This window comes from Stigmatopora argus, chromosome 20, assembly GCF_051989625.1.
Source record: "Stigmatopora argus isolate UIUO_Sarg chromosome 20, RoL_Sarg_1.0, whole genome shotgun sequence".
Taxonomy (NCBI): Eukaryota; Metazoa; Chordata; class Actinopteri; order Syngnathiformes; family Syngnathidae; genus Stigmatopora; species Stigmatopora argus.
Genome location: NC_135406.1, coordinates 1,355,327 through 1,381,955, shown reverse-complemented (window position 1 = coordinate 1,381,955; position 26,629 = coordinate 1,355,327). Strand labels below are relative to the sequence as shown.

General features: G+C 53.2%; 5 protein-coding genes across 19 annotated transcripts; 2 read left to right on the top strand and 3 right to left on the bottom strand.

Annotated features, from left to right (window-relative positions):
• Positions 1–383: 383 nt before the first annotated feature.
• On the bottom strand, positions 384–10,875 carry agfg2 (ArfGAP with FG repeats 2). Of its 4 annotated transcripts, XM_077589712.1 has the most exons (17): positions 10,700–10,875; positions 10,264–10,621; positions 5,467–5,547; positions 5,143–5,250; positions 4,362–4,698; positions 3,361–3,454; positions 3,184–3,296; positions 2,957–3,095; positions 2,772–2,886; positions 2,619–2,708; positions 2,495–2,527; positions 2,210–2,401; positions 1,841–1,910; positions 1,452–1,495; positions 1,127–1,330; positions 961–1,031; positions 384–876 (listed from the first exon to the last, which is right to left on the bottom strand). In XM_077589712.1, exons 5-17 carry the CDS (start codon positions 4,526–4,528, stop codon positions 829–831), a joined length of 1,380 nt encoding a protein of 459 aa, XP_077445838.1. In that variant the 5' UTR covers positions 4,529–4,698; positions 5,143–5,250; positions 5,467–5,547; positions 10,264–10,621; positions 10,700–10,875; the 3' UTR covers positions 384–828. The 4 variants fall into 4 exon arrangements, with proteins under 4 accessions (XP_077445838.1, XP_077445839.1, XP_077445840.1 ...); XM_077589713.1 differs by lacking the exon at positions 10,700–10,875 and having other exon boundaries at positions 10,264–10,636; XM_077589714.1 differs by lacking the exons at positions 10,264–10,621; positions 10,700–10,875 and having other exon boundaries at positions 5,467–6,391.
• acap1 (ArfGAP with coiled-coil, ankyrin repeat and PH domains 1) lies at positions 5,473–11,994 on the top strand. Of its 6 annotated transcripts, none has more exons than XR_013297433.1 (23): positions 5,475–5,929; positions 6,867–6,924; positions 7,019–7,138; positions 7,212–7,265; positions 7,332–7,390; positions 7,460–7,643; positions 7,772–7,816; positions 7,881–7,976; positions 8,321–8,395; positions 8,599–8,711; positions 8,775–8,826; positions 8,907–9,007; positions 9,066–9,177; positions 9,270–9,454; positions 9,512–9,581; positions 9,653–9,747; positions 9,880–10,070; positions 10,151–10,198; positions 10,269–10,635; positions 10,711–10,821; positions 10,908–10,969; positions 11,314–11,476; positions 11,818–11,994. XR_013297433.1 is itself a non-coding variant. In XM_077589680.1 (23 exons), the coding sequence occupies exons 1-23, from the start codon at positions 5,877–5,879 to the stop codon at positions 11,913–11,915; spliced, it is 2,277 nt and encodes a 758-aa protein (XP_077445806.1). In that variant the 5' UTR covers positions 5,484–5,876; the 3' UTR covers positions 11,916–11,994. The 6 variants fall into 6 exon arrangements, 3 of the variants coding, with proteins under 3 accessions (XP_077445805.1, XP_077445804.1, XP_077445806.1); XM_077589680.1 differs by lacking the exon at positions 11,314–11,476 and having other exon boundaries at positions 5,484–5,929; positions 10,269–10,453; positions 10,526–10,635; XR_013297432.1 differs by having other exon boundaries at positions 5,487–5,929; positions 10,269–10,453; positions 10,526–10,635; positions 10,908–11,476.
• LOC144066281 (monocarboxylate transporter 13-like) lies at positions 11,995–20,313 on the bottom strand. Of its 7 annotated transcripts, XM_077589708.1 has the most exons (15): positions 19,928–20,313; positions 19,470–19,642; positions 18,059–18,345; positions 17,889–17,972; positions 17,647–17,819; positions 17,356–17,574; positions 17,174–17,281; positions 16,941–17,100; positions 16,718–16,869; positions 16,571–16,650; positions 16,385–16,498; positions 15,940–16,070; positions 15,732–15,869; positions 15,493–15,662; positions 13,672–13,815 (listed from the first exon to the last, which is right to left on the bottom strand). In XM_077589708.1, the coding sequence occupies exons 5-14, from the start codon at positions 17,811–17,813 to the stop codon at positions 15,525–15,527; spliced, it is 1,407 nt and encodes a 468-aa protein (XP_077445834.1). In that variant the 5' UTR covers positions 17,814–17,819; positions 17,889–17,972; positions 18,059–18,345; positions 19,470–19,642; positions 19,928–20,313; the 3' UTR covers positions 13,672–13,815; positions 15,493–15,524. The 7 variants fall into 7 exon arrangements, with proteins under 7 accessions (XP_077445831.1, XP_077445835.1, XP_077445830.1 ...); XM_077589707.1 differs by lacking the exon at positions 13,672–13,815 and having other exon boundaries at positions 15,015–15,662; XM_077589705.1 differs by lacking the exons at positions 15,940–16,070; positions 16,385–16,498; positions 16,571–16,650; ... (7 more) ...; positions 19,470–19,642; positions 19,928–20,313 and adding exons at positions 11,995–12,318; positions 12,443–13,297; positions 13,363–13,506 and having other exon boundaries at positions 13,573–13,815; positions 15,576–15,662; positions 15,732–15,781.
• On the top strand, positions 19,925–24,638 carry trip6 (thyroid hormone receptor interactor 6). The gene is made up of 9 exons (XM_077589702.1): positions 19,925–20,103; positions 21,281–21,488; positions 21,562–21,782; positions 21,864–22,337; positions 22,408–22,507; positions 22,586–22,755; positions 23,133–23,311; positions 23,394–23,514; positions 23,575–24,638. The coding sequence occupies exons 2-9, from the start codon at positions 21,290–21,292 to the stop codon at positions 23,704–23,706; spliced, it is 1,596 nt and encodes a 531-aa protein (XP_077445828.1). The 5' UTR covers positions 19,925–20,103; positions 21,281–21,289; the 3' UTR covers positions 23,707–24,638.
• On the bottom strand, positions 24,214–25,771 carry sst5 (somatostatin 5). Its single transcript, XM_077589748.1, has 2 exons — positions 25,463–25,771; positions 24,214–25,357 (listed from the first exon to the last, which is right to left on the bottom strand). Exons 1-2 carry the CDS (start codon positions 25,598–25,600, stop codon positions 25,184–25,186), a joined length of 312 nt encoding a protein of 103 aa, XP_077445874.1. The 5' UTR covers positions 25,601–25,771; the 3' UTR covers positions 24,214–25,183.
• Positions 25,772–26,629: the final 858 nt, after the last annotated feature.

Here is a 26,629-nt window from a genome sequence, read left to right as displayed (position 1 = left end):
CTTTTTCATTTCCAATGTATTTTAGAAAGGATTATTGTGCCCTAACCAAACTTGACTATCGCTTTTCATGCCACCGTTGACCCGAAATTTCCACAAATCAACAGGAATGAACCCAGAATTGCATTTCCAAAATATGTTTTAGTTAATAATATTTTTTTTTAAATGACCAAAAAGTCACTAGGCTTAAAATACACTCAGGAAATGTCAAAAAGTCCAGCATGAGAAGCACGCTCATTTTATAGTTTGAACTTATTCCTGTATTTGCATGTCTATTTTTTTTTATTACATTCAGTAGCATTTTTTTTTAGCCCTCAAAGCTCATGCAGCCTGGCAGTGGTTAACACCCAAGAAAGGGAAAAACAAACTAAAGAGGAAAAAAAGTCTCAATTTGATGCATCGGGAGGCTTTAAGGCAGCGATCCTTCATCCAAAACACGTCAAAAAATGTGGAGACGTCTTAAATAGCGGGAATACTGATGGATTTACAGTATCTTTCAAACTGTAAGTCGCAGTCCAACTAGGAAAAACTGCGATTTATAGTCCAGAAAATACGGTGGTTACGTTTTTTTTCCTTTTTCTTTTTAAAGTCAGGAGTGGGAATGCAAAGGAGCAGAGCAGTGAATGTACATTTCTGCCAAAAAAAAAAAAAGATCCAGCAAGTGGAAGTCATCATTACATTCAGGCTTTTGTTTGTTTTTTACACGCACGAATAAACACAGACATAAATAGGAAAGACTTGGGGAGGGAAGAACGGAGGCTTCGACTCTCCCTGAGACCGCCCCAAAAAAAAAAAAAAAAAAAAAGAGTCCAAAAGCAATACCGAGGGGGGTCAGATGAACGGGTTTCGCGACGTCCCCCGACTGGGGTAGACGTTCCCCTGAGAGAGAGAGACAGACACACAAATATACACAAAGTGGCTCCAAAACAACTCGGACATTTGCCAAGAAAAAGGGGGACTCACCGTGAAGGGGTTTACCGACATGGGTCGCGGGACTTTGGGATGGGAGTCGCATGAGGGGAAAGCGGGGAAACCTGAAAAGACAAAAAAACACATCTTCGGTCTTTCCGTTTCTTGATGTTGTTGTTGCTGTTGTTGTTGTTTTCACCTCTCTGCTGGGGGACATTACCGTTAGCTTCTTGGTTAATAGCGGGCTCTCCGGGAAAGGCGCCACCGCCGTCGTCGTCGTCGCCCGGGCCGGAGACGACGGAGAAGGCCTCGGACATTTGCCGCCTCGGGAACTCGCCTCCTGGGGGGCTGCCGAAAGGGTTGCCGGGGGAGAGCGCGGCGGGCTGCCGGGAAGCCGGGCCCGAGCTGAATGGGTTGGGGAAACCTGAGAGGCCCGAGGGGGGGGGGGGGGGGGGGGGGGGGGGGGGGGTGCCGGAGGGGGGTCGGTCGCCCGGTTAGACAAAAAGATCATTGACGGACGGCGGGCTGCATTCCACACTGCTTACTTGCAAATGTTTGGGGGCTGCTCAACGTCTCCACGCTCGGGGAGCTGCGCTCAGAGAAGACGGACGGTGTCAACAAGTTGGTTTGGCAAAGGCCAAACGACTGACGGTGATAGACGTCTAATCCAATTTGAATGGGAAAGCTGGTGGTGGTCATGTTTTTTTTTTTTTTTGCCTCAAAAATGCAATAGCCAGGAGTCAAAGTGGACATTCCTCAAATGGACAGGTCGTGACCCGGTCTAGAAAGTGACCCCAGTATGCGCTAATACCAACAAGGAGTGACGAGGCAAACTAAACCGACAAATGGACACCTCACTCTATCCCCGTCATTCGCCGAGCTACAAACGACTGGACGTCTATCGCCGTCAATGGCGAGCAAACGATCCGATTACCTGGCAGGAGCGGCGCCAGACAAGCGGTTGCCGAACAGGGTGCTGTATTGCGGCGGAGCGGCTGGTGGCGCTGTGGACAAAACACAATCAACAGAGAGCACATTCAGATGTCAAAATCCGTCCCGACACAAGTTCTTGTGACCGAGTCAGGAAAAAAAAACACTATTGAACCCCCGCCCGCCCCTCCTGGCACATGAAAACCAATCACAATCAAGTCAAGCGACTCGCACGCAGCTGCTTTTAAAGCGATTAAAACGAGCCGAGGGAACCCTTCCGAAGTGGCCCGACACAATGCGTGCGATTCAGCGGCTAACGGATTTGGGATTTGGATGCCGGAAAATCCCGACCTCAAAGTCCCACGCGGCCTACCCGTTTCGGAGAAGGAGCAGTCCAGTTGGGACACGGCGGCGTATCGGTCCTGGCCGTGTCTAGCGGTCTCCTGCTGGGACAGAGATTGCGGAAGCGACGCTTGCGGCTGTTTCAGACCACCAAAATCCAAACTGAGAGATTTGGCGAAGGCCCTGAAGGGTCCCGCGGCCCCCGACGTGGACGCCGCGCGACCTGAATCGGACACAAGCGCAAGGACAAAGTCCAGAAACAGACAAAAAAAACATACACGCCGGTTTGCCGGGTGCTCGGCGACGTGGGTCTTACCTAAGGTGAAGTTCTTTTTGAAAGAGGTACTGGCTACGGTACCAGGACACAAACACACAGAGTATAAGAGACTTTTTACTCCAAAAGGACAGGTCTGTAAGGCAAAAGAAGTCGGGAGGCGTACCCGAAGGCCGAGGGAGCGCGGGGAAGGCGGGAACGTGCGCAGAAGGTTGCGAGCCGGGCCGCTGCCGCTCCATCCCGCAGACCTTCTGGTCTACGACAGTGGAACCAACAAGGGGACGTGGGCCGGCGTTCCGGAACGACCCGACGTCCGTACCTTTAAGCGCCGGGTCCCGGAAGCTTTGGCTTCGCAAGGGCCGTGCGGTGAAGGCGTCGGCCCGGGCGTCGGCGGGGGAGGCGGCCGGGGGGCGCTCCCACGCCGTCAGTTGGGACTACGGGGACGTAACGGGGTGAAAAACGGGGACGTGACGTCGGCCGGTGTCGACGGCGAGCGTCTCGCACCGGCGTTCTGACGGGCCTGGCGTTGGAGGGCAGGATGTGCGAGGGCTGGACGCTCAGCGGACCGTGAACCAGGACGGTCTGGACGCCGGGACTCCAAGGTCCCTCCGCGTCTCTTCGGTTCTTGCATTTGGAGAAATGCCTGACGGAGAAAGCGCGTTGGACGGCCGCCGGGTTACCTGGGACACGGGGTGGTGACTTGGGCCGCTCGCTCGCTCGCTCGCTCTCACCATTTCTTCTTCTCGTATTTGTCCTGCAGGAACTCTTTGAACTTCTGCGAATCCTTGGCGTCGCGGCCGTCCGCCTTGGGTTCGAAGCCGCACAGCCACGTCCTCCTGCCCACCTGAGGGCAAGGGTCGCGGACGGGGTGGGCCATTTCACAGCCGCGGCGGGGTCGGCCGGCTCACCTCGTTGCCGTGGTTTTGGAGGAATTCCACTTCCTGCTGGGAGAAGGTCGTCATGGAGATGGACTTGACCCTGTGCGGCGGGTTCAGGCCTCTCCTGGGGCGCCGCGGTCGGCAGGTTGAAACAAATAAACGCAAGATATTTCTCGTCAGAGGAAACAGTGGGTGGGCGGGGAAACATCTCTGCGCCGTACGCCATGGGAAAGGGGCGGAGCTCTATCGCACGTGGACCCTTGGTCCGTGCTGGGGGATGGAAAGCCGGCGGGGCATCTATTCCATATCCTCCATATCCGGGTTAAGCTCTGGCTACGTATTAAGCGTTCTTTGTCGTCCTTCTGGTGCCAATTTCAAAGAGGTTATTTCCAGCGGCTGTCCAATCCATTTGAACGGGGACGCCGGCAACGAATGAGCGATTAAAACTACTCCGAGTCCTGAAACGACGGCACGACGCCGTGTTCGTGCGCTCGTTCAGAGAGACTTGAAGCTCTATTGCCAACGGGAACGGGGTCATGCTTGAGACCACGGGACCCGGTTGCCGAGACCAGGGCGAGACTTTTGGGAGCCGAGACCAAAACAAGACCAAGACTAAGTGGAAGTCGTACAGTCGTACACAGAGTGGACTAGCGAGGACCCGGAATAGACGGCGAGGTTGAACGCCATCGGGATTAGCGAGTGAGAAGAGAGCGTCTGCAGCCGGCCTTCTCGGCGACGACTGGGAGTGGACTCAAACATGCCCAACGTGTCCACGCACACGACACGCCCACACTCCAGGGGCCTCAAACAAGCAAACGGCCACCCTCGCCGCCGCTAACGATCGCCGCGGGAACACAACAGAGAGCCAGTCCGGTCGTTATTCTGCAAGACCGGTCGTTATTCTGCCCGTCACATTAGCTCCGCTGCAATATACCGGTTAGGAACGTCTAGGGGGGGGTGGACTGGGCTGGGTTTGGGGTGAGGTGGGGTGGGGTGGGGGAGGTCCCCCATTCGGGTACGGTGCTACTCACAGCATTCCGGAGCACGACGTGCACACGAAGGCGCCCACGGTCACGTCGGTGTACGTCACCCCGGGCTGGTTGCACTCGAAGCAGTGTTTGTTTACTCCGGACTGGGCCAGTTCCCGGACCTTACGCGAACAGATCTCTTGGTTGTCCCGATGCTTGCGGTTCGACATGGTGGGTGGGTAACTGGCTGAAGGGGTGGGGGGGCGGGGACGGCAGCTGGGTCTTGGCCTCCGTCTCCGTCTCCGGGGCTCTCCGCCGCTCTACCGCCGCATAGTGGGGCGGGGGCGGGGCAGGGAGGGGGCGTCGGACGGAGGAAACGCCGCTACGTTCCGCTCTGCGCCTGCAAAATGGGAGGGGGGAGTAAGGGGGGTCTTAAGACCAACTGCAAGCGGTACGTACCGGAAGCACGCTTACTTATTTCAGAAGAAAAGCATTCAACCGGACGTGCGTGGTTGCAAATGAAAAATATACATCTATATTTCTTTAACCGAGTAATTTAGAGCGTGAAGCCATTTATTCAGCAAATGATTGTTTTTAGTAACATGCAGGAAGTTGACGTCACGCAAAAAGGCGTGATGACATATAGGAAGAAAACAAATATAAAGGGCGTGATGACATTCCACAGCGGTTTACAGCGCCCCGTTGTGGGAACAAACGATACTGCACATCGCGACCACACACATTCAATGGATTCATGTCATATTCATTTAAACTGGGCGAAATGTTTGGGAATTATCAGCACATAAAAACTAAACTAATATACATGTATATAATATGTACTTACTGCGATTGGCTGGCTACAATTCAGGGTGCCCCTCCCCCTTCCTGGTGACCATAGTTGGCCGGGATAGGCTCCTGCACCCGCCGCGATCCCTGTGAGGATGAGCGGTACCTAAAATGAATGAAAATATACATAATAAAAATAATTAGAATCGTTTTTTTCATTTAAAAATATATAATAGGATAAAAAAATAGAAAAGAGAAATGGTATATTTTAAATATTATTGTTATTATGTATATATAAAAAATACATGGTTAAAAACTAGGGGAAAATATGAGTCAGCAGGAGGCGCTAGACACATCACATCAATGTTTGTTAAAGTTTTGCCTGGTTGCTCCGTTGCGGTCACGTGACGCTTCAGGAATGTGACGTAGAGAGCTCGCTATTCACGCCTCACTTCCAAAGTACCTGTTTAAAATACAATAAAGATATGTATTAGTGGTACAAAAAAAAAAACTGGAGTGTGCGCAGTGTGGGCGGTGCGTGGGGAGAAAATCTCTTGCTTGCCAGACTCGAAAAACACGCCCCGGTCCAATTCCTGCTTGTGCGTCAATGTGTGTGTGTGAGAGAGAGTGTGTGTTTTCCGATGACGCGTCAATTGTCGTTGCCGCACATCTGAAAGAAAGCAAGAAAAAACTTTTTTTTTTAAATCCAGCGACAAAAAAATGTCTGCGTAAAGAAGTTGGACTTGTTGGGATTTTGCTTTTTGAATTTTTGGCATCCAAACCGAGAGGATTATGACCATAAAAGTGGATTTTGAGGAGTGCTTGAAAGACTCTCCTCGCTTCAGGTGACATTTTTTCATTTGTCATAGCAAAGTCATTTTGTTTCCGGAATGGTTATTATTCATATTTGAGAAGTACACAATGTGACATTTTTAGTGGGAGGTACAATGTGTATATTTTCACAATTGTTTTTATTTTTTTCAGATGAAGCCGTGATAGTTTTAAAACTACTATTGACGGCGATAAACAAGATCTCACTGTCTATTATCGTGACATTAATGCTGAAATATCAATCAAATTTTTTACAGACAAAAGTTCCATATGTAAAATTAGATGATTTCAAAAATAGATGCTGCTTTTGCAAGCACACGTGAGCCCCGGCGAGAGGTTTTTGTTTGGGTGTGACCCGGGTCTGAGTCACCCTCTCACGCCTCGCAGCCTAACTGTCCGCCTTGGAAACCCGCACCTGCTAACACCACCCATACCTGTCAACCTCTGCCGATAACTGCCCTTATAAATGATTATGATTCCCCTTACAAACCCCCAAAAAAACTTACAAACACCGTACGACTCGTACAGTGTTTGTAAGGTTTTTGGGGGGTTTGTAAGGGGAATCATAATCATTTATAAGGGCAGTTATCGGCAGAGGTTGACAGGTATGACCACCCAAAAACGCTAGAAAAGTGCCGGTGAATAAAAAATGCTCCAATCAAACGTTAGCAGGCGACCGTTGAAGCGAACAGGAAGCGAGCGGAGCGCCACAGGAAGTGTGAAGGGTCACGGAAACCGTTTCAGAAGTAAACCACAAGCCGCTTTCCTCACTTTTTACTTCCCCTTTAACCATTGACGACAACAGACGTCCTATCTGATTTGAAAATGGAGGCCGTTGGCCAAGATCCCAATTCCAATGGATCGACCAACGATCGATTGCGTTAAAGACGTCATTCCGTCCACGCCACGGAACGCCGAGACTCAAAAGATTTTGCCTTGTGTTTCTCTCAGAGCTGAAATCGAGGCCGTCCAAGTCGACGTGGGAGAACTCGAAACGCGCTTAGATAAGGTAAGATTTGTGGTCCCCAGACCCTGGATTGAGAGCCAAAACCGTCGGCAGTTTCCGGGTCGTGTTGCCTAAGCGCTCCCGTGTCGATTGGAAGCTGGTGAAACAATGTCAAGCCATGCTGGAAGCGGGCCGGGTGTACCACCAGACCAGCAAGAGCTTCGTGAGCGGTCTCCAGAGTCTGGGACAGCACTGCTCCTGGGACGCGCTGATGGAGGTACACCCCAGTCGACGGTGACCAATCGCCGGCAGCGATGATGATCGGCGTCCCCTTTTTGCTCCACCCGCAGGAGTGCCTACGGACGTTTTCCGAAAAACTGTCCCTCATTTTGGAGTCCCAAGGGGTGAGTCCCTGTCGGGGGCGGGGGGGATGTGACTCCGGCTGCTTGGTTTGGCGTCTCTGATTTCAGGAGGTGTTTGAGATCATCCAGAAATCCGTCAAAAGCAAGGTCCAAACCTTTGTCAAAGAGTGAGTGGTCCGGTCCGGCGCCGAGCTCCGTCCCTCGCTGAATTGTCGGCCTGTTTTTTTGTTGCCCAGGGATGTCCGGCGCTTCAAGGACGCACGCAAGGAGTTCGAACGCAGCAGCGAGTCCCTGGAGGGAGCCTTGGCCAAGAATGCTCAGGCGCCTCGTGGAAAGCCCCACGAAGTGGAAGAGGCCAACGGAGCCTTGCTCAACGCCCGACGGGCCTTCAGGTCCAGCGCTTTGGATTACGTCTTGGAGGTGAGGGAGGACCAGACCGCCTTGATCTGGGTCTGGGGTCTCTGGACGGAGGCCAAAAGGGTCTCCGTCTCATTTGGGTTTTGGGGAACTTTGGTCTCGCGCAATACCCGGTGGTCCTTTTGTGGCAGATTAACATCGTGGAGGCGAAGAAGAAGACGGAACTCTTGATGGCCGTGAGTCCGACCTCGACGGCACGGGTGCTTCTCGCTGGTGCTCCACCTCCGTTCGTCCCAACAGATACTATCGCTGGTGGACGCTCAGGCCCAGTTGTTCCACAAGGGCCACCGGTCCCTGTCGGAGACGGAGCGGTACCGGCAAAGACTGAGCGAAGAGGTGAGGCTCTGATCCGCATCAGATCCGCAACAGATCCACAGTCCCATCCAATGGAGATTGACAAACTAGAAGACATAGAGCTATATTCAAGCCTTTATCAAAGTTTGTCTTCTACGTTGCAACTATGAAGTGATTTGAGAACCGCTGCCCCAGATACGCATTTGCATAACGCGGCGCTGGAACCGTGGCAGGAAATAGCGAGTCACAACAGGAAATAGTCCACGTGATGTGGCGTGTGTCAAAAGATAGGAAAGCAATTGGTCGTTCCGAGTCAGATCGGAGCAATGTTCACCCGCACTATGACGGCTTGCCAATCAAAAGTGCTCTTTGTTGTGTTTCACCAGCACAAACAGTTTGTCCTGGACTCAGCGCGGGACAAGAGGGACATGGAGCAAAGACATGCAGCCATTAAGAAAAAGGTTTCAAGCATCCATTGGTGTTTTGCTACTAAACTTGACCACTACATGGAATTTGGACTGTCCAGTTCTGGGTTTTGCGCCAGAATTGGTCGCCGGTAGGGCACGGCTAGTGCCAATGCGCCAAAGTTTAAGAGTCCCCAAAACAGGAGACCTTTCCACGATAATGGAGCGAGCCTTGATTTCCCCGCAATTCCAATTTCAAGGACATTTCCTACGACGACTCCACGATGGACTTTAACGCCGAGGCTTCGGACGGGGTCGCCATGGAGGGCTATCTCTACAAAAGGGCCAGCAACGCCTTCAAAACCTGGAGCAGGTACGGCCCCAAAAGGCCCCACGCTCGGGGTCCCGCAACTCTCACCATGGTGGTGGTCCTCAGGCGCTGGTTCTCCATCCAGAAAAATCAGCTGGTCTATCAGAAGAAGTTCAAGGTAAGCCGGCTTAGCCCACCGTCGCTGGCAAAACGGGAAGTCAAGACCTGGCCCGGACCTGGAGTCTGGCGCCCCCTCAGGAGCAGCCCACGGTGGTGGTGGAGGACTTGCGTCTGTGCACGGTCAAACCCAACCACGACAACGAGAGGCGCTTCTGTTTCGAAGTGGTCTCGCCGTCCAAGTGAGTGGCGGCGATGGCGCTCCGGGGCGGCCAGGGACTATCCGTAACGCCGGCGCAGAAGCTGTCTATTGCAGGCCGACACCGAGAGGCAGCAGCACGCCTGGATCGGCGCCGTGCAGAGCAGCATCGCCTCGGCTTTCCAGGAGCGCCGGGACGACCCCCGCGGTGCGGTAAGGACCGCGCGGCTTTGCCAAACGCCGGCGTACCGAGGGCCCCCGGAGGCCGGCGCTCCTGCAGTGGTGTCTGTTCTCTGGCTCGTCAGGGGTCCCACTCCACGTCGACGGGGGAACCCGTGGCCGCAGGGCGGGACCCGGGCTCGGGGGCCCTGGAGGCCGTTCGGGCCATCCACGGGAACGGGGAGTGCTGCGACTGCGGGGCGCCGGCTCCCGACTGGGCCTCCATCAACCTCGGCATCGCACTGTGCATCGTGTGCTCGGGAATACACAGGTGGGCACGCAAGGGTGGTCCTCCGCCGCACCTGCGCTGACCGCGCCCTTCTTTTAGGAGCCTGGGCGTCCACTTCTCCAAGGTGCGCTCGCTCACTCTGGACTCCTGGGAGCCCGAACTCGTCAAGGTGAGTCCTACTTCAATCAGAGTAAAGAAAACAGCGCCGCCAGACCGGCAAATGCTTCTTCTGCGGTGCAGTTGATGTGCGAGTTGGGCAACGGCGTCATCAACGGCATCTACGAGGCCCGCATCGAGGAGATCACCTTGAAGAAGCCCCTCCCCTCCAGCCCCAGGTGCGGACCACCAAACACTTCCTCGTTTCTGCTTTACCGCAGCAAACGGGAAGCGCGGAAAGTACACCCATGAGATGTTTGGCGCGAGGGAGGGCTGCGCCGCCTCTCACAATTTCTGGCATGTGCTTCAAGGAGCGACAAGGAGGCCTGGATTCGCTCCAAGTACGTGGAGAAGAAGTTCATCCAAAAGCTTCCAGAGACGGCACGCCACCCGGCGCCGAGGCGCACGGGCACCCAGAGGGGCAGGGCGGCCACGCAAGACCGCAGTACGCAGAAGCCACCGCTCAAACCCAAACCGAACCGAAGCACGCTGCCTCGATCCGGTAACGTGGGATCCGAAGGGAACGGAGGGACCTCTTGTGAGAGGTCCGCCTCCTCACGAGCGTTCTCTCTCTCGCCTCAGGGCCTGGCCTTGGCGAGGTCCAAAAGAACTATGCAGACCCCCACAACGGTTTGCAACCCCACACCGCACACATTTAAGAAAAGGTATACTTTTTGGAAAACTTTTGACTGTACCTTAGATGAGGACGAGAAGGATGAGGTGGAGGAGGACCTTAGCGGACTTCACCCGGGGGCGTTGCTGTACCGCTCGGCGGCCCTGCAGAACTTCCCGGTCATGGCCGACGCCTTGGCCCACGGCGCCGACGTCAACTGGGTCAACGCGGCCGAGGAGGCGCGCACGCCGCTGATCCGGGCCGTCTCGGCGGTGAGGGTCTTCACGGCCGACCGACCGCCTCGGTCGCGGGGCACTGGAGTGGCTTTTTGTCCCTCCGAGCAGAACGCCCTGGCGGCCTGCGAATTCCTGCTCCAGAACGGCGCCGACGTCAACCAGGTGGACCGGAGCGGGAGGGGGCCGCTCCATCACGCCACCATACTGGGTCACACGGGGTAAAGACACGCGTTAGCATCCAGAAACGGGGACGAGACTTCATCGCGTAATCGCCTCGCTAACCGTAAACCCAGGCTGGTGTGTCTCTTCCTGAAACGGGGCGCCGACTACAACGCCAGAGACGTAAACCGGAAGGACCCCATCACCATCGCCGTGGACAACGCCAACGCGGACATCGTCACTTTGTGAGCCACGTGAACCTTCCGTGAAAAAAACAAAAACAAAAAATGGAAACCTTGACTCACCTTCTGGTCCGTTTTTCAAACCCCAGACTGCGAATCGCCAAGATGAACAGGGAGATGCAGGAGATGGACTCATCCCTAGGAAAATCAGGTCTCCCCAAGGGGCCGCCGGCCGGGGCAGGAAGTGGGCAGGGCCAATCCCGGAAGAGCCTTCAGGCTTTCAGGAACCAAATAAGCGGCCGGGCTCCTGGTGGACAAAACCATTAGCCGAACGGCCGGCGAAATCCCCTTTTCCCCATTCATATGAAATGAAACGCGGGAGTGGCGGCAGGACGCCGAGGCTCCCAAAAGTCAAAAGACTGAACAATGAGGGGGCGTCGAGCTACCTGTGCATAAACTGCTCACTTCCTGTGGACGGGCTTTGTGTTTTTTGTCTGTCAGGCTTCTTTCTTGTACTAATGTGTAGTCGTCTTCGTGGAATATGTGCCGCCGCAGTCATTTAACTCATTGGCCGCCGCCATTCACGACGCTAGAAGTCCGATCCATTTAGACCCAGTGAAACGAGGCACATTATTGGACGTCAGTGGCACTGGCGTCAGTCTTTTCACTTTGTCTTTGCGTTCCCGAGACCAGAGGCTAGTCACCCGCAAACGAGCAGGTAACGTCGATTGCGCATGTTTTCTGCAGCTGGGAACACTCAAATTGGGGGCTTCAAAAGAACATTGACTTTCTTTGCAATCACATGACTTTTTTAACTAATGGAGCTTTCAAGGACTTTTTAATTTACTGGCGGCTTCGATTTCTCTGCTGGCAACGTGCTCTTCTGCTGCAACAGCGCCGTCTGGCGGACTAACAAAGGAGTGCACATTTTTCGCTTGGTGTTTTTTGATCAGAAATCGCAGGCCTGGCTAAACTGTGCAATACGTGCAAAATGTAGTCCGCAAAAGACTGCATATTGGCATTAAAATGATAATTTTTCCCCACTTTTTTGTGTCTCAGGTGACGAAACTTACCATCACATCTTCAAGGACTTCTCACACATGGCTTCCAATAATCCGGAGAAGCTCAAGCGTCGCAGTGCAGATGGCAAATCCTAAAAAAAAAAAAAGTACATTAAAAACAAATGATTTTCACATTGTTTTCTGAGAGCTATTAAAGTAAAAGGACAAAACCAGATTCAAGTCACCACCAGTGTTTACTATGCGCTTCACAAGTACAAAGTTCGGACATGATTCTTGTCCGAAATAAATGGCTCTAAAGTAGCAGCGGTCTCGTATTCCCGAGTGCGAAGGACGCGGCCAGCCGGTCAGTCGCCGACGTCCGCGGCCAAGCCGTCGTCGGACCGCTCCGTCTCCGAGCGGAGACGCCGGCCCGACGGCGGCGGATCCGTGCGGGAGAAGTAGTGCGGCAGCGTGGCCATGGTTAGCGTTCCGAGAACCAGGAAGGAACCCGACACCGCGAAGGAGGCCGTGTAGTCGCCCGTGACGTCCCGGAGGAACCCTAGAAGGGTGCGGCAGCAGGCAGGCGGTGGACAAAAAAGGGGAAGGGCCAAACGGCGGGGATCAATGTTTGACCGGCGAGCGGCGAGTCGAGCTGACATTTGGAGCCCAGATAGCGCCTGTACCTGAAAGGGGCGTCCCCAGCAGTCCCGCGCCGCTCTCGATCATCTGCAGCAGCCCCAGCGCCCCCATCACGCGCTCGGCTCCGCTCACCGTGGGCACCACGGCGAAGGCCAGCGAGGTCAGCGCCCCCGAGCAGAAGCCGTAGAGGAGGCTGACGGCCACCAGGCCGGCGTAGGACCCCAGCCGGGTGCCGACCGGCACCAGCGCCACGAACAGGCCGGTCAGCGCCGTCCAGGCGCTCAGCAGGTGGACCAGGCGAAAGCGGCCCAGGTCCGAGAACCAGCCAGAGGCCAGGCGTCCCAGGATGTCGCTGACGCCGGCGGCCGACGTGACGAAGGCCGCCTGGTACTCGGAGAAGCCGGCCAGGCGGCTGTGGGCCACCAGGTGGACGTAGGGCACGAAGTAGCCCACGTTGAGCAGCGTGATGGCCAGGGTGTAGGTCAGGTAAGGCCGTTCGCACAGCAGCGACAGCTCCAGGTAGGCGGCGGCCCGCCGGAAGGTGCCGCCGGTGGAGCGCCCCTTCTCCGCCTCCGCCTGAGAAGAGGGCCAACCGTCAGCGCCTGGCGCAAATTCCCCCGCTCCGCGTTTGCGCCCCACCTTGGACGGGGCCTCCGGCCGTGGCCCCTGCCGGCGAATGAGTGCCCCGCACGGCACGATGTTGAGGCTGAGCCCGCCCAGGATGAGCAGGGCCCCGCGCCAGGCATACGTCTCCACCAGGAACTGAAAGAGGGGGTTGAAGGCAAAGGAAGCCACGCCGATGCCAGTGAACGCCAGCCCCAAGGCGAAGGTGCGCCGGCGGGTGAAGCTCGTCATGACCGTGGCCACCATGGGCGTGAAGACCAGGCCCCACCCCAAGCCTGGAGGAGACAGGTCGCGGCGTTGGCGCACGTCTCGCCATTTGGTGACGAGCGCCATCTCCTACCCGAAACCAGACCCATGGTGAGGTAGAGGTGAAGCAGGCAGGTGGCCCGCGAGGCCAGGACGAAGCCCAGTGCCGCCAGGAAACCTCCCGCCATCACCACCAGCCGGGCGCCGTACGCATTGGCCAAGGCGGCACCCAGGGGGCCTGCCGCGGAACACGACGTCACGCCGCTCCACCGGTTCGACCGAGGAGGGGCGGAGGGGGACTCACTGAAGAACTGTTGCGCCGCCAGGCCGGTGGAGGAGATCCACGAGATGGCTTGAGAGCTCTGGTCAAAGTACTGCACAAACTCCACGAAAAAGATACCCAGTCCGCGCATGAGGCCGAACACCAGGCCGGTGGTGACGAAGAGGGCCCCCACCAGAACCCAGCCCCGGCCGCCGTCCGGACCCTCGGGGTCGCCCCCGTGCCGCCTCTCCGCCGCAGCTTGGACGCTGGCCATCGCTGAGGCACCTGCGAGACAAAAACGCCTAATCATTAACTTTCTCTGGGCGAGCGAGAGGGGGCCCCTTAACACGTCGGCCGAGTTAATGATGAACAACTTGCAAAAGTTTCCCTCGGGAACCAAACCGGAATCGTAGCGAGCCCGTGGCAAATAAGACAAGTCAGGCGAGCCCAACGTTGAACCGCAATCGCTCTAAAAGTGAACGGCTTTTGCACTAGGCCACTAGTGCGAACTTTGACATATTGAAACTGGAACTTAGAAACACATCAACAACTTTAAACGGCCCGCCTTTGACGGTGCTAGAGGACCAATCAGGGAGGGTTTGAATTGGAGATGCGCACCTGTGACCAACTTGCTCAATTGCCCAAAATTGGTCCTAAACATGGCAAAACTCTCCCTACATGTTGAAATAAAAAAACTGACTTAGGGCAGCGAAGGAAATGTACAGTGCCGGCATTCCTAAAAATAAAAATGCAGGTCAAAGTGTTGTGGTGTCATCCTAGCAGTGAAATAACATTTTGCTAGCTTGTTAGCAACACTCACCCTGCGAGCTTGGAAGCCTCTTAGGATTTACACGCTCATATTCTGAGTAACTTGGTCTGAACTGGACCGAATGAGAAGCACATGACGGGCCACTCTGGAGGTTTGTGTGGAAGTGCTATGTTGCGTGGGGTGGGCGGGGTCACAGTGGTGGTGGGCGGGGTCACATGGGGTGGGGGCGGGGTCACAGGGGTGGGAGGGGAATGTGCTGCTAAGGTTCAAACTTGAATGAAGCACCGTTACTGAAACTCCTCATTATGTTTGAATTTATTGTCATTATTTCAATGTGATCAATTTCATTCCTCATTTAATTTTTGTAAATTTAAAAAGGTATTCTTGACAGAAATCCATTACAATCCTTCCAGTTTAAATGGATTTGTGGGGGACAATAAAACAATTATGAACTGCGAGATTAATTGCGATTAATCGCATTCTGTAAAATATATTCGCTCACGGGGTAATGTTTGATGGAAATAATGACCTGTGTTAATTAATACACAAGTTTACAAACCCTTACTTGTTAACTATTTTTGAGTTTTATTGTTGCTGTGCTTTATGAGTATTTTTTTCCTAGTAAATGACACCTTTTGTAGTCATTCCAAAATAAGACCATACATGCATTGTCATGCATTTTCAATGACGCCATCAGAAATAAGGAGACATGACAAACATGTTGCAATTTAATTGACATGACGAGACGCATCTTTTTCCAGCAAATCCACCATCTCATTTCTGATGGCTTACAAGAAATGCATTTGTTGCTTACACGTCAGTCCTTGGCCCGCTTGGACTTTTTTTCCACCATGTATGAATTAGTGTTGTTAGGGTTAAAGAACAAGCGGGGTCCCGGGGCTCCGATGTGTCCATTTAAATAAGAAATGTGGTCCAAATGTTAGGTTTTAGTCTCAACACTTTACTTTACTTACGGTCTAAGGAAAAACAGTACATTTTCTAAGCCACCGCGGTTTGTTCATCGTCGTTGATAGCAACCAATAATCGACTTTTCCAATTTCCTTTCCTTCGTAAATACATACCCAAACTTTCCAAAATCGCCTGAAATTTCTCTCGCACGCCTCACAACCCAGCAAAAAACACTTCCCTTTTTCCCTTTCACAAACAAAAAAAAGTGCTAACGACACGTGAACCTTGGTATTTTGGAGTTTTTCCGGCGAGGCGTTCAGGATGTACCGAGCGGGGACCCGGGGCCGTTGGGGACCTTGTAGCGCACCTTGGTGTTGGTCACGGCGCCGTGCTTCTGCCGCAGATGCAGGCGCAGCTGACTCTTGTGGCGGAAGCGCAGCTCGCACATGTCGCACTGGAAGAAAAGAGGGAAAAAAAACATGGTCGGACCTCGTTCGCCGCCATTTTGGGTCGGCGGGCTCACCGAGTAAGGCTTCTCTCCGGTGTGAATGCGCAGGTGGCTCTTCAGGGTCTGCAGGTGGCGGAATCGGGTGCCGCACGTGTGGCAGGGGTACGGCTTCTCGCCCGTGTGGATCAGGACGTGCGCTCGGAGGTGAGCCACCTGAGGACCCGTGGCAGGGCAAGGGATCAGACGTCTGGAATCGGACCGGACCGTCGGGCCGAGGCCTCACCTGAACGAATCGCGCTCCGCAGGTGTCGCAGCGGTAGGGTTTCTCTCCGGAGTGGATGCGAGCGTGCGTCTTGAGGTTGGCCGGGCGGTTGAAGCGGGCGCCGCACACATTGCAGCGGTACGGCTTGTCGCCTGCGCCGTTTCGCATGTTAGCGTGCGCACGTTCCGCTCAACTTTTATTGATTTATTTTCAAGGATGAAATCAAATAGCAGCAATCTCGTCAAGTCCAGAAAATGCGAGACCAGATAGTGCTTGGACCAGAAGCTGAGCTATAGTAGGGGTATCGTTTAAGTGACTAGCTCCATCTAGCGTTAAAACCGAGAAATGCAACAGACCGTAAGCCGAATTCAAGCCTTTTGTGTACATTCAACGACATATTTTTTTATCATTCGCTGTAGGCCAAAGTTTGGACACCATAGAATTGAAGAGTACTTTTGAGCCTCACCCGCGAGGACCGTTTTACTTCTCCCGCCGTTCCCGGAGTAACCCAGAGGCAGAGGGTAGTCGACCCGCTTGACGGCCTGATGGTGGCGCTGATGGCTAGAGTTTGTGCGGAAAGCTGTGAGGGGGAAAAAAAAACAAATGTGGGAATTCCAGCAGAGTCGCGGAAGAGCGGTAATATTGGCGGTACCTGTTCCGTCTTGCGCGGGGACGGGTGGCCCGAGGGGAGGGGCTCGGCCAGAACCCTCGTAGCAGGAGGCCCGCCCCTGTCTGGCGAGGAGGGAGTCAGCGCGGCCGGACGACGGACCCCCGCCCCGTCGTACCCGGACCCTCCTACCTATCCATCTGACCGGGCACTTCTCCGGGCCGCACCTGGCGGAACCGCGGCTCCTCTTTCACGGAGCTTCCGGCGCAGAGAGGGTTCAGGACGATGTACTTGTATTTTTTCCAATTGCACGATTTTGGATTCGGCGCCACGTCGGCGTCGCACTAAAAAATAAAAAATAAATTAAAAAACTTGAACTGAGACGATGTGGTTATGGCCACGTCCTCGGACTCACCGGCAGGTTTTTGTTGCAGGTTTTGGACTCGGCCGGCGAACTGGGCTGGCAGCTAGAGCGCGTCGGGCTGTCGGGAGTCGAGCGGGGCGAGTCGGGTTCCTTTTTCAGCTCTTCTGAATCGGGCTTCCGTGGAAGCGGCTCACCGGTCTTGCTCGGGATTCTGGAGAAAGAACAGCTCGGCCCTCAGCCACGGCACCTTTGAAAAAGTAGCGGCAGGGGGGCCGACTTCTTACCCGACCGGTCCCGGATTGGGGAGATCTCCACCTTCGGGGGCCACAGAACCCACAGACACCCGGGGGTCCAGCTCCAATCGGGGGTGCCTGAGGCTCATGTTTTCCTTGCTTTGAGAAAAAGAACCAAAAAAATGACATCAACTGGCAATAAACTCCCCAAAAAGTTCATTTCTCGAGCTCACCAGTGTAGCCTCATAAAGTCACGGCAGGCGTCGGCCACGTGTTCCATCTGGAGGTGAGCGGCCGCGGTCAGCACGCCGGCAGCGGTGGCGGGCGTCAGGGGGAGGCGAGACGTGTACATGAAGTCCAACAGTAGAGAGATGCTAGCGGGCTCCAAGTGGCCGGGAAGGGACACCGTGGCGTCCCGCGAGTAAAGTGAGTAAAGCGAGTAGAAGAAGCCGCTGGGGACCGGGAGAAGAGGACAATGGAGTCCCGCCCAGTTGACGTCCACGCGTCAAAAGCGCCGCGTCTACCTGCAGGCCACCAGCACGGCCGAGTGAGCCCGAAGGCGCGCGGCGCCCACCGCCAGGGTGACGTCGGTCAAGATGTCGCGGTGCCGAAGTTCGTTGAGGTTGAGCAGCACGTCCCCGCAGTGACGGGTGAACTCCTTCACGTAACCAGCGCTCTCCGCGCCCGCCATCTGGCTCTTGGGACCCAAATCTCCCGTGAAAATCCACGTCGAAAGCTCACGGAAGCGGCGTGAACATTGACTTACCGACGTGTGGGGAAAGCCAGCTAATAAATAAGACACAAGTGTGCCAGACACAAGTGTTAGGCGAGACCAGCTCCCTACTCGTACCTGCAAGGGAAAAAAACAAATAAAAAGACAGTCAGTCGTCTTTTCGTTTTAGGCACGTGGTCTTAAGCTTTTGGTCCTGGACTCACCCCGACCAGCGGGGACGAGAACCGACGGCCCCCCCGGACCTCAAGCCCCCGGCCTCAGGTTCCTCCGGTCAAGAAGGAAAGCGGGGACGTCCTGGCTTTCCACGTTCGGCGGCCGTGTGTGGGCTGGCTGAGTGGAGGTGACCCTTTTATAAGGGGCCCGGGCGACCCGCCTTGGCTGGTTTCCTCTTTCCTCAAAGGCCCACGCGCAGGAAAAGGACTGCGAGCGCCGTGTAGTTTTTTTTTCCAAAGTAGGCCCTTTTATAACCCCAGAAAATTGCAAGGTCCTCCTGAAAAAGATGCATCCCATCAGTCCAATATACATATGTATATTACGTTTATACAGCAAGTCTCGTTGCTTACTTCCAGTAAATCTGATTACAGACCAGAAATATTGATTATTTATTGATTATTTATGTTTGTTTGTTGTTATTTGTGCACTTGTGAAGCTTTATATCTCATTATACTTGTATAATGACAATGAAAGCATTCCATTCAATGGAATTTACATCGAGTACACTCGAACCTACGAAAACCATCAACGGCCTTCCCACTCATTGGCAGCCTCAGACGACCACAGATGTCCAATCCATTTGAAGCGGGAGGGACGGCAGCGATGGGCCGCCATGCTCTCGGTTCAAACGGTTAAACGGCTACTCGCCGTCAACTCATTCGAGTGCGCCGTTTATCCAATGGGCAGATCGGGAGAGGAAGGAAGGCAGACGAGAACAGAGCTCGGGGAAACCCTGGATGCTGAAAAACAAACTCCAAAGGGGGGGAAAAAATGGCGGTGGACAGATGTGAAGGAAACCCCCCCTCTTTGGCCACCACGCACACTTTGAAATGCATCCTGTAAAGCTGCTCGCAAGGCTTGGATGAAAAAACGCCCGCGCAGGACATCCGTCAATAATAAAGCGAGCGGGAGAGGAGGCCACCGGGGGGGGGACGCGGTGGTAAATGAAAAAAATGGAAAAAAATAGGCGGAAAGCTAGCTCACCCTCATAGAAAAAGTGCATCTTCAAGCTAGCAGTATCAGATATTTATTGAGAGAATAAATGAGTATATATGAAAAATGGTCAGATGACATAATATGAACTGCCGAGACAGTAGGAAGGCTGTCGGTGTGTTTTCTAAGTTTGCGTTGTCATCAAATATTAATAATAATAATAATAAGATGCATGGACGTGGGCCGCGTGGGCTGTTTTGGATTAAAAGCAAAGCACAGAAAGGAAAAAGAGCCAAAAGAAAACAAAAGGGGTCTCGGTCGCTTCCGCCCATTGTGACGCCAACGGATGAGTGGGGGGAAAAGTGACAACATTGCTAAATGGCTTCTCCAATGGGCGGAAGCCATTCGCTCTGCTTTTTTGGCAAGGCTGACGGGGGGGCCGGCGCTGAGAGAGGGGGGGTGGGTTACCTTCCTGCATGTTGGCATGGATCGGTCGGACGTCGGGCCCGTTTTCCTGCCGTTTTGCGGACGCGTGGACATATATGGGGAAGAATATAGTGGACCAGGAAGAAGAAGAACCGGAAGATGGGAATCCCCCTTCGAGGGACTTTGGTCTGCTCTGCCTTAAGATTTGGTCTTGCCTGTCAAGAAAAACATTTCAACTTCATTTTAAGCACAAAAAAATACATCTGGAGCAGCATAAAAAAGAACTGTTTATAATTACAATTCTCATAGAAACACATCATCAACTTTAATGCGACTTGAATATTAATTTATCATTGAATTCATTGGCTGCAGTGATTCTTTAATGTTGTTCCCCCCAAAAATCAGGTTACAAACTATTAGTATTAAGAGACCCCTGGTGTTTGTAGAATCCCCCCCATCCACGGCCACGCCCACTGCCCCCCCTTGTTTACGTGGCTTACGTCACGCGTCGGGAATGCTGCGCGAGGCGGTTCCGTCCAACGAGGCCTCCGGATCCGAGGCAAAAGTAGGTTAACGACGCTCGCTCGGCGAGCAAAAAAACAAAAAGAAAAAGAAAAAGAGAAAGTTGCGTTCACTGATCGCGATCTGCGATGGCAGCTGGCCGCCATTACCCCTGGTAAGCGATCCCTCTTACATTTGTTGTTGTTGTTCTATTTGCTTTCGGTCGTGTTGCAAACTTAGCGGCCAAGATCGCTATTCAATTCCGTACCCAGACCACTTCTGAATGGGATCCAATTTGTTTCTTTAATTTTCACCCGATCTGTATTTGTTATGGTAGCATTTGGGCGCTTTTTACAATATTAATGCGCTACTTGTAGCGAGCTACGCGCTGCTAGCGCAAGCCTTCAGAATAAAAGGCGATCGATTTCAAATACTTAGAAATTTCGTGTCGTTTGTCTGAAATATTCACGGCCGAGGCGCCTGAGTTAACAGTTCAACTTTTCTTACCTTTTGCCTTTATCGTTGTTAATGTTTCCGTATTCCGTTTTTAACGTCACGTCATCTTGTTCTGAAAAAAAAAACGGAAGTCACGCCGTACTTTAGTACAGGTTTTTGACGCACTGTCATTCACATTTTATGCAGAATTTTTGCAAACACAGTTAACTTTTGGACCAAAAAAGTTAACTTTTGCAGTCAGATACAAATGAATTAATTGCCTAAGATCAATGCATAGAATCAGTAAAATAAATTCAAATAAAAACTTCTGTTTGGTTGTCTGTTTTGGGGACCAATCCGGGGTGTGTCTGTTCAAATCTTCAATTCTGACTTGCGGTTTGTTGTTTATTTTGTGCAAAAACATCATTTTTGTAATCCTCTTAGCCATGAGGATTTATGACGGCGACGCGACCCAAATTCACTCAAACGGTCTGAGGGAGGAATTAAGCATTTTAGCGCCTTTGTCAATCATGGAAGTTCCATTGAAATGCGTCTGTCGCCGCTAGCCAGTTCAAATAGATTGGACGTCCATTTCCGTCGAAGGCGGACAATGAGTTCATCGCCCCCGCCGATCCCTCCGTGACGGTATTGTTTGAAGCCAGGTGCTATCGTTACACAACATTTCCTATTTTGGAAATCCTCGCCGTTGTAAAGAGTCGAAAGACAATACGCATTGTGGGTGGCGAGGGGCGAGGGGCGAGGGTGCGAGAGTCGCAGCTGCGTGCTCGCGCGCCCTGTTTTTGGGGGCCCCGATGCTGGAAATCCCCAAACCTTCGTCACTTCCTGCTCCCAAAGTCCATTGTTTTGAGCGGCGGTTGCCACGGGGAGTCCAACTAATTTCCATCAATCCACTTCAGAATGCCACCATGTCCGGTCCCACCTGGCTACCGCCGAGGACTCTGGACAGTCCCGAACGAGCCGTCCCCCAGATGTCGCACCACCCGGCCTCGGCCGTCTACCGGGCGCCCAACAAGAAGGGGGCGCCGGACTTCCGGCCCAAATACGGCCCTCACGAGCAGAACGGAGGCGGGATAGCGACCCGCTACGTGGCCTCCGGACCCTCAGGTACGGCGTCCTCCGACTCTCGGCTCGTCGGGACTCGGCCACCGCAAACTAACGCCGCCGCGCTCCGGCGAAGGTGGTCCCGCTCGTTATTACTCGCCGCCGCACGGGCCCCAAGAGGATCGGCGGTGGGGCGGCCACGAGCTGACCGTAGGTGATCCGTCGGCGATTCGTTTTTCAACGAACGTTGAACCCGTTCAGCGGCGGGGTTCCGACAAGACCATCGACGCCGACATCGACTCGCTCAGCGCCATGCTGGCAGACCTCGACGGCCACCCGCAGGACTCCGGCGCCCAAGTACCTCACCGCTTGCACTTTTTTTGTGGCCCCTGCCCTTTGGGGCGGAGCTCTATTTTGAAGACCCTTTGATCTGCGCAGCTGTACGACAACGTGCCTTACAACAAATACCTCTCGGGGGATCGCTACCAGGCGGTCCGGACCTCCCCGGGGTACCCCCCTCACCCCCACAACCGCGCGTCGCCTTCTTACCCCGGAGAGCACGGCGCGCCCCAGCGGCGCGACTACTACTCTACGGCCCCCTCCAAGCCGTACCCGCAGCCCGTGCCGGCGTCCTACACCACGGCCTCCACCCCCACGGGGCCCAGGTTTAGCGTGCAGGTCAAGACCGCCCAGCCCGTCACCTACTCGCAGACGGGCAGGCAAGCCGAGCAGGCTTACACTCCGCAGCCGCCGCGCCCGCCGCCCCAGGCCGGCCCCCAGGACTGGTACCCCGGGCACCCTGGCTCTCAGGAGATCCAGAGAGGCAGGGGAGCCCAGGTGACTTTGTCCAAAAGGGGAATGGAAAACAATCACACCGGAGCGACACCGGGCCCCGCTTACCAGTCAGGCAAGGTGCGTGGGGGATACCCAAACGTTCTCTAGTCTTCTTAAGTCCAAACTAAACCCGGGTTCTTCCTTCCAGTACATGCCAGCCGCGCCAAGCCGTCCGGAAGAGGAACTGGAGCGCCTCACCAAGAAGCTGGTCTACGACATGAACCACCCGCCCGCCGAGGACTATTTCGGTATCGAGCGGGATGGGGCGCACCCGAAAGGCTGCCGCGTAAGAGACAACCAAAACTTGTTCCCTTTCCACCCGCCAGGACGCTGCGCCCGCTGCGGCGACAACGTGGTGGGCGACGGCAGCGGTTGCGTGGCCATGGAGCAGGTGTTCCACGTGGAGTGCTTCACGTGCATCACGTGCCATGCCCGCCTGCGAGGGCAGCCCTTCTACGCCCTTGACAAGAAGAGCTACTGCGAGACTTGTTACATTGTACGTCAACATTCAACTGTAACCCTCTGGCCGCACCATAGTAGCGCATTAGCAGAATTAGCCAAATTTGTATTGAAACTATCTGAATTCATCGTAGTGGAAGAGTAGCAGTTGTGTTACAGTTAGCCATGTTTGAAACCCTCCAGAAAATGGCCGAAATATTCTTAGCCATTTTTGTAGCCATGCCAAAGGCCCGAGTGTATTGAAACCCCCAAAACAGGTCAAACATTGAATAGATTTGCTAGATTTCGAGCTAGCTCTAGTGCAACATGATAAAATGTCTAGAAAGTTCTGCTACAGACACCGATGAAGGTACTAAGCGCATATTTGAAAATGGTTTGGTTCTTACCCGACTCCCGTTTTGCTCTCTCCGGCAGAGTACGTTGGAGCAGTGTTCCAAGTGCTCCAAGCCCATTTTAGACCGCATCCTGCGCGCCATGGGAAGAGCCTACCATCCTCGCTGTTTCACATGCGTGGTGTGTAACTGCTGCTTGGACGGCGTGCCCTTCACCGTGGATGCCACCTCGCAGATACACTGCATCGAAGACTTTCACAGGTACGCACGCGGGTGCGTGGTGACCGACGACAAGGGCCTTGCTAATAACCCACCGACCGGCGCCCACCCCATCCTCCCGCAGAAAATACGCACCTCGGTGTTCCGTCTGCGGCGAACCCATCATGCCCGAGGCGGGTCAGGAGGAGACGGTCCGGATCGTGGCGCTGGACCGCAGCTTTCACGTCAACTGTTACACTTGCGAGGTGAGAAACTTCCGAGCTTTTCGGCGCCGGACCGAGCGTAACCTTTGGTTTTTCCTTCAGGAATGCGGGCTCCTGCTGTCCTCCGAAGGCGAAGGGCGCGGGTGCTACCCGTTGGACGGCCACATCCTTTGCAAGGGTTGCAGCGCCCGGCGGATCCAGGACCTCTCGGCCAAGATCTCCACGGATTGCTGATGGGACGCCCGAGTATTTTTCATTCAGCTTTAAAATTCATGTTCTGGTGCCGTGTTACAGCCAAGTAGCTTGTGTTTATTTTAATTTTTTTTTTTGCTACATAGTATTTACCTCACTCCTTGCGCAACCGAACAATTACTGTGACTCCTACCGTGTCGTCGCCCGGTAGAGCTGTAGGGAAAAAAGGAATGTAGTGTTAAAAAGTGAAAGCGCTTTGAGAAGTTTTCAGTTTAGAAAATGTCAACACAAAACTTTTGGACTCTTACTCAGAGCGAACTCAGATCAACAGTCCTTGGTCCGGAACTTGGTGATCTGTCAGGTCAATAGTCCTCGGAGCCAGTTCCCATGTAGAGTGACCTGGAGCTTGCTCGGTCCCAAATTGAAATAAAGCTCATATACATACTAATGATTAATGCACATATATAATAACATCCCAGAATAACCCCAACAGCTGCAATCAAGTAGGCGAAGAAAAATGATTCATCCACACGTTCTCCCCCGCGGAGCTTTTGTTGTTTTTGTGCGTGTACCTTAGCACCTTTGTAAGCAAATGACATACGTAGGTCAAACACGCACCGTCCATCCATCCATTATTTTGTTACGTTTTCCCCTCGTTAAAGAGGCGGACCGCGACGACCTACCGTAATGTTTGTCGAGCCGCCGTCCCCGCATTTCGTGTTCTAAAGGGCTAAACGCGTACCGTATTAAAAAGTGAGATTTATATATACGTATATAGTGCAGAAAATACAGTGCATTCAAATCTTGCGAGTAGATCTCCAAATTGTTTTTGTTTCTGTCTCTTTATGTCAGAATGTTCTGTCCAGTTGCACAATCAGCCCTGTAGACTGTTTTTGTTGTTGTTTATTTTTTCCTTCTGTTTTGAAATGCTGTGAAGTGGAGCTCATGGTACATTAAATTTGTTTTGTCCTAAATGACAAGTGTCATGTGATTGACTTAAGAGCAAAGTTGAATACTTTAGTCATAAAACACAAAACTAGCTACGACTCCTTATGTTTAATGTTTTTTTAGTTGTTTTTTTATCTGTGTGAAAGTACAGAAGAAATGAAAGTTTGCCATGTCAACAACAAAAGGGAATACAACTCGTCATAAAAATCTCCAAGGCACAATTTTACATGAGAAAAATAGGCATGCTTACTGGTTAATTGACAGTGATAGGCGTCTAATCCATTCAAAGTGGGAGGAGCTGGCTGGCAGCGATCAAAACGGTAATTTGGCGACTCCTCTTGACAAATTGGGCATCTATCGTCATCAATCGCAGCCAGGGGTTATTTGATGAAATCATATTCAAGATGATCTGGCATGAGAAAGGCTGTTGATAATATCTAAAAATGACAGTGAGATCAATGTAAAAACAGCTGTTTTTTCAAAGCAATTCACTGGTGATGAGAGCCAATGAGTGAAAGGGATTTTCAACACACAAAATACAGCGGAAATCAAGAACAATTGTGAGGTGGCGTCAACAGGAGGTGAAAGTCTTCCAGAAGAAGTTGCGACAACCCGCCTTGCGCTCCCTTTGGGGGAGCGGGAGGTGTCGGCGCATCAACGCCATGCCCACCCCCAGCTCGGGGGGCGCTTGGTCCCTCTCCGCCAGATCGGAGATCAGCCTCAGCAAGAGCGAGCCGGTCCAGTCCTAAAAAAAAATCCAAAATCAAATCAAATACTCTTTGAGAACTTAGCGGCTATCTGGCTTCTGTCCTTCTAAAAGCTGTCGACCCAACATAGACTAAAGTAGCACCTTGTCCAGCCCGGTGTCCCCCGGGAGGGCTTCTGTGAAGAGAAGGTCCGCCTCGGGGGGTCCGGCGCCGCCGACCCGGGCCGGCAGTCCGACGGACAGCAGAAGCAGGAGCAGCACGTGGGTCTGCGGCCAAAGCATCTCCGCGAGAATGTGATGCCACCTCGAACACGCTGGCGCCGATAAATAGCCTTTGTCTCGTACTCATCCTCGCATGCCATTGGCTGAGGCCGCAGGGGGTGTTGGAAATGATGAAAGTGGCGCCCGGGTGGACCAGGCGACCTGTTTGGCTTTTTTTTTCTCCTGGATGTAAAAAGGGAATAAAAACACATTGGTTGGTGGTAGAAGAACCAAAATCAATTGTTGTTTTACATTTACCACAGCATACTTTTGGCATATTAACAATTACAAGACTAAAAGTAAAATACACAATGTCCTACAGTTTGAATGAATATTGACTGTGGTGGGTGGACCTGGAATTGCCTGAAATCAAGGGGAAGTGCCCAAAAATCTACCAGTCACTGGACTGAAACCTTCTCACGGGCTTCAGTTCCCCCGCGATCCTCGTGAGGATCAGCGTGATTTAATCTGGGCAAGTGAAAATTCAAATTAGGCTTCAGTCGCATGGGTCGGTCGGGATTAGCCATTAGGTGTCCGAACGCAACGTGACGCGCTTTGCTAATGACGCACACTGACTCAAATGTTAACCAACAGCTTTAGTCAGCGCGCCACACTCTGGGGGGGGTCACTTATGCAAATGTCAAGGCATCGCCTGCAAGCACAACAAAGTCCGTGCCAGCGGTTAATGATCTGAACCGCTTCGACGTCGCGTAGCAGCGGATCCATCCGGTGGGGACGTGACTTTTCCGGGCGAGCAACCGGCTGGGGTCCTGCGGTGAAACGTGCCCAGACCTTGTCAGGGTTAATTGAACGTCTTCATTGGGTAAGGAACAGGAAGTGCCCTGACGACAATGCGACTCAGTTGGAGTCCTTGGTCTTGTGTGACATCCAGTGATTGTCCAATGCTTGCTAGTCAAATTGCATCAATGGCTGTAAAACATGAAGTCAACCAGTTAGGGGCTACAAGCAATCACAACCAAGATGGTTCAATATACAACATTAGATTTTCATACCTGTCAACCTCTGCCGATAACTGCCCTTATAAATGAT